The sequence below is a fragment of the Electrona antarctica genome (assembly GCF_951216825.1).
Source record: "Electrona antarctica genome assembly, chromosome: 13".
Taxonomy (NCBI): Eukaryota; Metazoa; Chordata; class Actinopteri; order Myctophiformes; family Myctophidae; genus Electrona; species Electrona antarctica.
Window position 1 is genome coordinate 41,962,860 of NC_136794.1, and position 9,849 is coordinate 41,972,708.

The window sequence follows — 9,849 nt, forward strand, 5'->3', positions numbered from 1 at the left end:
CCCTAGTGGGCAATTTGGCTTGCAGCGAAGGTATACATCATGATGATGATGCAGGTTATCTATCATAGATAACGGCAACAAACAAGCTATGCATTAACATGCAGGACACATTACCTCATTAGCAAACGTCATTGTGTAGCTGTTGCCATTTCAAAGCACATACGAAAACAGATCGAACGTAATGAGCAAATAAGTCTGTGTTAACTAGACGTGCCGAGCTTCTAAATTGGGTCGAAACGGGCTGGTGTGATTGCATCAGAACCGAGCCTGACCCAGTCTCTACAGACCTCCATCGGACCCTCAAACTGTCTGCTAAAACGGCTAACTCCACCACCTCTCTCCTTCTCATGCAATTAATTGACAATATCTAATGTTACAACACCAACTTTGATGAGGCAGTGTTAGTAGTGCATCGTTTAATTTAATTAATTTCCTTAAAAATGTATATTTTTCATTTCCTGAAAAATGAACATTTTGGAGTTATGAGGTTACCTCCCGACAGCAGAGATATAAAGCTTGCTGCTTAGCAGAAATGGAAATAAAATAAATAAATAAAATGCAAAATGCAATCTCTGAATGCAAAATGCATTCAGAGATTGTGGAATAGTTGTCTGGCTATGAGAGACTACTCCAGACCTGACAAGGCTCCCATGTAGGAAACGTCCAAACATGTCCAAAAGTGTTTTCACTTTTCAAAGATTCAGTGTAAAATAAAACACAAACAGTTGGAGAATGGACAGTGGCGTGCACAGATAGACACTAGGGGGTGCTAGAGCACCACATGCCCTTGCCCCTCTGGACAGCACTGTGCCATTAAGAAAAAACAAAAAAAACTTTTTGTACAGTATGTGGACCATGGTGACATTGATCACTTCTTGATTAAAAACAAGCTTCTAATATATTATTTATGCCCCAAACTCTATAAATCTCACACTATTAAAGGAGCATTCAGTGATTTGGGTGATTTGGAAAAAAACCCAGTCCACCCGGTAACAAGATGTGCACATGCACACGCTCTACAGTGGGGGAAGTACAACTGACCAACAGCACGTGCACCAATGCCCGCCCCACTCGATCATGATTGGAAGAAGGCCCCTCTCATCCTGATTGGATAAAGGCTTTGCCACCCAAAGCCGAAACCGAAACTAGGGTTTTTTGACCCCAGGGGCTCACTGGGGACAGGGAGGAACTCCTTATATGGTCAGCACACTTTATAGTAGGGAGGATTATCCAAAAAATAAGAAAAAATAAGTGATATTTGAATTAAGTGAAATCACTGAATATACCTTTAAGGCAACCGGCCGGTTCCACACGCTGCACAAGGTGCCCTTTTTTTCACTTGAGCACCTGCCCCTCTAAATGTCTGTGCACGCCACTGAGAATGGAGATAAGAGGTTTCTGTGTCGCGTGGCTCGTCAGCGACCTTGACCCGTTATAAACAAATTGCACCATTATGTCAGATCATTGAGTTAGAGAGCTAATGACCTCGCATGGCCTTGCGTTGTGATGCGATTAGGAGACGACAGACAGAAACATGAGGCGCGTAATGCACAGGCAGACAGTTTCATCTTTAGGTGAACCCTATAGTCACACGAAAATACACAACAGGAAAGCTTTACAAGCAGGGGAGTGGCTTATAAGGAAATAAAGAAATCAGTGTGTGGAAGGTTAGTAGTGCTGTACTGCGTAATGAGTACATTAACTGTTTGTACTTTATGGCCTGACGTCGAAATAAATAAAAAGTCTTCTGAAAGAATATATATTCAAAGATTTGTGCCACATTTTCACGATTTTTCAAAAATAGCAGACCTACAAGCTCGTAGCGCGCCGCCGAGTGGCGCACTACAAGCTTGTAGATCTGCTATTTTTCAATAGCTTAAAACACCAAAACGGGATCCCGTCCAGAATGGGTTAAATACATTGTGATACCAATACTTGTGTACTTTTCCTCAAGTAAATTGCAGAATTTTACTTAGTGACATAAAAAAAAGTTTTTGTATTTTTATTTTTTTTAGGTTTTCTAAGCTCAATTGCACCCAAAAAACCTTTTAACATTCAGTAGATTTTCTGTGGTCAGGGGTTTTCTGGCTCAAACAAGTGCTCTGATTTGCCTGTGGATTGTGAGGTAAGAGTCCAAAAATCCCATATGACATACTGTAGGAATCTGCCAGCAGATGTCACTGTTTTCATTGCAGCTCAAAAGGCTTCAGAACACACAAAGAAAATTCCAGACCACAGAAAATCCACTGAATGTTCAAAAAATAAATAACGTATATATTCCATATAGCAGTATTGCTACTTTAACTCACGTAAAATATTTGAGACGTTTTTCCACCACTGGAAACTATCATAAAAATCACACTTGTGTGAAGTGAGGGGCGCTCTTATATCATCATACGTACAACATCACATTCCGGCCAATCACATTTGGCAAATCATCGCTATGGAGTAACACACGCACACACTAAGCTGGGCATAGCCCCTCCAAAAAAAAAAAAAAGGCGAAGATATATAATAAACAATAAAAATCAGGAACAAGTACTTACTACCGTGCTAAAGTCCAGGTTCTGTTGGATCCAGTCCTGTCCATCCTTGAACTCCTCGTGAAGACCCATGATGTACAGGGTGTCCAGAGCATCCACGATGGTGGCACCCAGCTGGGAGTTACCTGGAGCAAACACACAGCACAGTGATTATTCTATACATTCATCAATTAATATACCCACAGCAAGCGCGCACACACACACACACACACACACACACACCTATCCATTAATTATTTCTCTGCGAAGTACGAACATATTCCTAGCCCTGTTGTTGAGTGTGTTTGTACATCGTCATTTTAAAAATAGTCTATTTTTTTCTGAAAAGTACAAAATGCATTACACACCCAAAATAGGAACGGCATGGAGAAAAGTGGTAAGAAAGAAATATGTTTTGTTCTCTGTCTCCTCGTGAGATATGACTAAGACGGTGGCAGAGTGGTTTTGACAGTGACCTTTGCAACCAACAAAGTTCATCTCTTGGAGGGAGTCTGTGACCTTTTCAACCCAAACGTAAATGATCTCTCCAGGGCAGCCCAATGATCACTCCCATGCAGACACACATTCTACCTCATTATGTAATCTGTCAAGACGGATTAATGTACAATCAGACCCGTCTGAAGTGAGTGGTGCTGTACTGTACAAGCTCTCCTCCCTGGCCTCTGTGTGTGTGTGTGTGTGTGTGTGTGTGTGTGTGTGTGTGTGTGAGGCTACATAACAGTGACACTTGGTGGTGTGTCAGGCTGCCCAACAGTGACACTTGGTGGTGAAAATATGCTATTTCGGTGCTCAGACCCGGGGATACGGCCAGCCAGGGACACATAGTCGTCTATAGGAGTGGTTGCACCACTCAAGAACACACAGAAGTACTATATATGTACTATATGCATATTTTTTCAAATGGGGGTCCACGGGCAAAAAAAGGGTCGATTTATGGGTCTTTGAGGGTACCCATTCATACCCTGAAGAAGGCATTTTGTTTGCCGAAACGTTGGTATAATAAAAGTGTTTTGCATCGTGACTACGAGCTGTGCGACCGTTTTTTCCCATTTTCGATTTAGGGGTCCTTGACATGAAAAAGTTTGAGAACCACTGATCCACTCATTCCACTGTACACAACAACACACGACATAGACATGAGCCTTTACAATCCTCATCCACACACTGCAGACAGACAGACAGATAATGAGGTATTATTCTGACATCCTAAATGTGAGACTGATGCGACTTCAGATACTCTTTTTGAGTTATGGGCCCAGGAGGAAACTATAAGTAAACAAGACTGTTTACGCCACGCCGGTTACTTTGAAGTGATTCTGCGGTCTCTGTATGTAAGATCAATAGCATAGGAGGAGGAATCAATCAATAAGTGGAGCCTGAAGACCAGCCTCGGCGTGATAGTGAGTTGATGTTGGTGTATAATCCTGTAAGAGTTTGTGTAATATAAACCAGAGGGAGGGAAGTGATGTAAACAGCTTGAATGACCACAGAGGTATCGCCTTAGTTATACTGGCTAACTGTTCAGGAGTTGGCCTTAAATACCCTCTTCTTCTTCTTCCATTTCTTTTATCGGTCAGACTGAGTGTGTGCACGCGCGTGCACATGGGTGTGTGCGTGCGCTCGCCTTGCACATGATACGGTTGGTCTCACTTTGCGCACACGCACGCGCGCACGCACTTTACAGTGAACGGGGAGGAAGAGGGTAGAAGACAGTGGTGTTGAGGCCTGCTTCATTAAATCACCACGGACAGCCAAATCACTCCCTCCCTCCCTTCCTCCATCCACTGTTCTCAATGACACTGCAGGCTGGCAGGGAGGGGGGAGGGAGGGAGGGGGGAGGGAGGGGGGGGGGAGAGAGAGAGAGAGAGAGAGAGATGGGGGGGGGGTCCAAGCATGTAGCAAAGGGAGGAGAGGAGCTGATAAGAGATGAAAATGGTAGAGAACACACTAGGAAGGACAATAGGAAGAGAGCAAAGTAAGGAGAGATGTAATGTCGATAGAAACATACAGAAAGAGCAGAGACGAGAGAGAGAGAGAGAGAGAGCGAGGTGAGGGAGAGAGAGTAGGAAGTGGACAGAAAAAGAGATGGGACAGAAAGAAGAGACAATGAGAGAAGAAATGGAAATAAAAAAAATAGAAGATGGGGTGTTGCAGTACTGTGAGGTGGTCTGGCGGGACAGAGGGCCCACGGCATCGATGGAGAGGATGAGAGAGAGAGAGAGAGAGAGAGAGAGAGAGAGAGAGAGAGAGAGAGACAGAACGAAATGGATGATGTGATCAACGGACCACAGATTGCACAGAGGACTGTATTATTGGTTTGAAACCGCTAAGTTGGTTTTAACTACCAGAAGTCGTTCACACACTTCACCGAAAACAGCAGCTGCTCTGACAACTTCTGTCTGATCTTTACCTTCAATATTTTATCCTCCTATCACGCAGATTACCCCCAATCGATGCTTCCACCCTCGCTGAGAGCGCGGAGAACGCAATCGATCCGGTGGGGGGGAGGGGGGTGATATCGACTGACTCCCACCTCTCTAGGCGAAAAGAAATGCACGTCGCTTTCGGAAGATGGATGTACACGCCGTACAGAGTTGTCTCGACTCGATTCTCTTCGTGGACGTGGCCAAGTGGTGTTGTTTTAAGTTAAGTGCTAAAGTTCCATTGAGCTCTTCTCTCTCCCCCGAGGCCCTCCCAAAAACACAGAGAAACTGTAGGGTCTGCTTCCTTTCACAAGTCAAAGCAAGTCCTCTCTAATGGTGATCTACTGTTGGCTGCACTTCATGATGTATTGCTCCTTTTAAGCATATGTAGCTCTGGACTTCTATAGAACAACGGCTCATGTCACTAACCCTCTTTGGCTAGCAGAGCTTTTTGGAGTTGCGTTCACGACCTCCCCCGGGGCCCTGCTGCTGCTTTAGAACACTTTGATAGGGGAGCCTGTGCTTGTGGGATCAGCATTGGACATTCGGTTGACGCTGCTCCAACTGAATGGCGGCCAAGGGGGGAAAAAAGGGAAAATACCCTTCCAGTTTAACCCATTTTGGGCGGGAACCCCTTTTGGTGTTAGCATTATGCTATGCTTTAGCTATTGAAAAATAGCAGATCTACAAGCTCATAGCGCGCCACCGAGTGGCGCGCTACGAGCTTGTAGATCTGCTATTTTTGAAAAATCGAAGAACGACTGACATAGAAACATAGCTTTTTCAGAAAACTGTCAGGATGTAGAAGACATTTTTAGAATCTGATCTCAGGTCAAAATGGCATAAAGCATTCAGACATCTTGTTTCTCCCTGTCCTTTGTCCTTTGGCTCTGGGACACGAGAGCCGTGTTCTCCCAGAAACTTGTAGAGGGAAGGTACAGTAGGGAGGGGTGTGTCCGTGATGTCATAGTCTTGCGTTGCCAGACTGTTGCCTGTTGCCTCTCACAATTTTCAAATGCTTCTGTCATACAGTCTGGAGCAACGGAAGCTCTGATCATGAGCAAGAGCGGAAGTGAAGCCTCCTCCCCAGTCCCCACTTCCGTTTCGTCTTCACAGTCACGCAAATGTATCTATGCATATAAAGCTTGCTGCTTAGCAGGAATGGAAGAGATAATTAAATGTAAAGGTATTTTAAAATATATTTTCGTGAACGGAAATGGCAGCTTCCTTACTCGGATTTCGGGGGGTTTGGTTCCAGACAGCCAAATAGCATTCAGAGATTGTGATGTCATGAAATCACGTGGGCCAATGAGTGAGCGGGGATACTCGATGTTCAAATCAAGAGTTGATAAACTGAATTTGCCCCGAAGTGGGCATTGATGATAACCTTTTCCCACCACAGGTTAGAGCGTATATGCAGGTAGTTTATGACTAGTAGTTTACGGAAAACATGGTGTTTGTAGCCACCATTACCATTATTGCTTGTAGCCACCATTACAAATACAAGCATCTCTCTCTCTCTCTCTCTCCTCTCTCTCTCTCTATGACAAGGCATAGTGTTATTATAATAGAGGCTATGGTTACAAAGTTTGAAATACTTTTCATTGGCATTTATAACCACTTCTAATCCCATGCAGCATCTGTACTGTGCCGACCGACTTGCTCACAACACGACGACGTGTGAACTTTTTTGAAAGCTTTTCCCAACAATAACAGAAAGCAGAAGAGACACTAATACAGACTCCTCTCAACCAATAAGGACTTTAGGCAACAGCGTCTACGGCAGTCCGCTCTGGCAACCGGAAATTGATCAGTGTTCGATAGATAAAGCTGCTTGCCGTCGCAGCCCTTTCCTACTACGGCAGAAACTACCCTTCCACGCAGTGACTGCAATGTCACTGCAATGTCACCAATAGGTGAGTGTCTTTAGGATTTTGGACACATTGTATGTAAACAAATTCACTGAACTGAATTCTTCTCTGAACTGAATTCAATCTTACCAGATCAAGTTGAATGCCAGCTCTGCCGCGAGCTCTGCCCCTTCAGAGAAGCTTTTGCCGTCAAAACGTTTCAGTAGCCTTCTACACACATTGGTCAACATCAGTTGATCAACTGCTAGACCAGAGGTTCCCAACCACTGGTACTAGTACTAGTGGTACTTGAGCCCCCCTCTGGTGGTACACAGCACCCAAAAAGGTGAAAAAAGTGGACTTTAGTGGACTAAAGTGGAATGAAATATTTATATTACTAGTTTTACTATTGGCTGAAAATTGGCATGACAGCACACCTGTAGCTGTTAATAGAAGATTTGAGAACAGATTAATCACATTAGAAATATAATCAGTTGTGCTGATTAGACAGAGTTTTGTCAGAGCAGCAGCATTATTGGCTTAGGAATGCAACAAAAAGTGCAGGTATACGCTCCTGTATGTTAACATCAGTTGTTATGGTGGTACTTGGAGAGCCAAATGTTTTCTGAGGTGGTACTTCAGTATAAATAGGTTGGGAACCAATGTGCTAGACCACCTCCTCAGCCTCTCAATCTAGGTCTTTGTGCAGAAGCCGCACCGTTCTTTGTTATTATCAGTGTGAAGAGTGGTCTCTAGTCTAAATCACTCTAAACATACACCGCCCGCCCGCCTGCCCGCCCGCCCGCCCGGCCGGCCAAGCAGGCAGACAGATGGGCCAGAGAGCTCCATCCATGCCCCTGGTGGCTCGCCCAACACGGACAGATTGCTCCAACTGTTGGTGGAGCTGTGGACCCTGGGAGGCACCATATGACCCTCCCCGTCTGCCACTCTCTCTCTCTCTCACTATAGCTGACGACACGTCAGCCGCAGAAAGACAGGAGGGTTCGCCTCGTACGGAGAAAAAACATTTAAAACACAATGTTAAAAGTCTACTGACTTCACGGTACATATTTTCTGCTGGAAGGAGATGACTGAATCTGAATCAATCATGAATTAATATGAAGTACTTTAATTATTGTATTTGTCTTTTCAAAGAGTATTGTAAGTAAATGTTAGTATTGCAGGATGTACTTTTATGTTCTCTCTGTCTTGCGTGTATTTTCTCAGTCTGGGAGCTCTGGGAGCTCAGAGCTCCAAGATTTCCTACGATTCGTGCAAAATAAAATAAAGCCCATTCTATTGTATTGTATTTTATGAATAAACAGGTGAAAAAGCTACAGAAGTTGTTTATGTTGTATTATCAAGTGATTTAGTAAAGTCTTCATAGCTCTATTTACATTTTTTATCACACGTTCCGAAATTGCTAATCCTTGATATCTATGTAGCTAATCTGTTGAAAATAGCTTTGTAATATACGCCGTCTTTTTTTTATCAGCGCCGTCCTCAGTCCCTCATTTTATGAATAAACAGGTGAAAAAGCTACAGAAGTTGTTTATGTTGTATTATCAAGTGATTTAGTCCCCGAGTAATGTTTTACGAGTTACATTATGAGTGAACTGCAAAAGGCATATAAATGTGGCACATTTCTCAGTTGCAGTTCACCATATGGCATGCCTCTATGCACACACGACGTGGGATTTGACTCGGTACGGCGGGTGAATTTCAAGAGACAAGAAAAGACAGACAAGCGGCACACATTGTGTTGCCGCTTGTCAGACACATCAGTCTTCATATATGTATAATATAAACATGTTTTTTTTTTGTGTTCTATACAAAACACTGTAACAGTACAGTTGATGGAAAAGCTTTAAGTAGAAGCAATCATAGCCACACAGATTGACTAGCATGTTGCTGAGCTTCTGTACATAACTGAATAAACATAATCATCTCTGTCGTGTGGAAACCTCATCGCGGTATGTTTTCACACCTCATCTACACTGCCAGCAGAGCGAGCGAACGATAAAATCTCAAAAGAATCACATATTTTTCATGGTGACTGTCCTGACGTATCGTGAGCGACAACGCGTCGTGCAGCGACGTCGTCCACCCAAACCTCCAATATTCGCCCGCAAAGAGTCTCTATTTGAGCGAGGTTTCGCGTCCCCCAAAACACCTTTATTGGTTGAGATCTACACGCTACAATTCATTGATTGTTTGATTGGTTCAAGCTACGTCGCAACGCAATGGCCGACGCTCCATGTCAGGACAGTTTTTCGCACGATATCGCCGTCGGAGCGCTCGCTCCTTGCCTGTGTAGATGACGTGTCAGGATTTAAATTGATAAACAGCAAAAGTGGCAGATCTACGTGCTTGAAATGAGTCACTTCGCGCCACGTTTCGAGCTTGTAGTTCTGCTTCTTGTGATACTGTAGTGTGATGCTGTAGTAAGATCAAGTACAGTAGGCCGTTAATTCACGAAAGAAAAATATGGAGAGAGAAGGTTTCTGCTTGATAACGATATTATAGAATACGTAGGAATGCCGAATGCCTCGACATCGTATTGTTAGCACCTCAGTCAGGACATCAGCACTGCAGCATAGAGTCGACCGCTTTTGGGATTGGTTTCTGTGAAGTTAACCCATTTTGGGCGGGAACCCCTTTTGGTGTTAGCATTATGTTATGCTTTAGCTATTGAAAAATAGCAGATCTACAAGCTCATAGCGCGCCACCGAGTGGCGCGCTACGAGCTTGTAGGTCTGCTATTTTTGAAAAATCGAAGAACGACTGACATAGAAACATAGCTTTTTCAGAAAACTGTCAGGATGTAGAAGACATTTTTAGAATCTGATCTCAGGTCAAAATGGGTTAAATAAAAGGCTACGCGTCAAGTCGGATAAGCGGAGCAAAACACTCTTCCAAGCTCTAATCGTACCTGCCAAGTCTCTGTGAACCCTGGAGGTGTGTCTGTCTGTACATGAATAAAGTGATTCTGAGAGTTGGAGCAGAGCCTCGGGAGACAACTTCCCTTAACTC

At 43.9% G+C, this 9,849-nt stretch overlaps 1 protein-coding gene across 1 annotated transcript in view; it reads right to left on the minus strand.

The window, feature by feature from the left end:
• Nucleotides 1–9,849, minus strand: part of LOC306934992 (mannosyl-oligosaccharide 1,2-alpha-mannosidase IB-like) — a gene marked incomplete at its 3' end in the record, with an annotated part of 165,797 nt that overhangs the window by 20,214 nt on the left and 135,734 nt on the right. Inside the window, exon 6 of the mRNA XM_079517814.1 lies at nucleotides 2,547–2,668. Coding sequence (XP_079373940.1) covers nucleotides 2,547–2,668 — 122 coding nt within the window. The remainder of the gene's footprint in view (nucleotides 1–2,546; nucleotides 2,669–9,849) is intronic.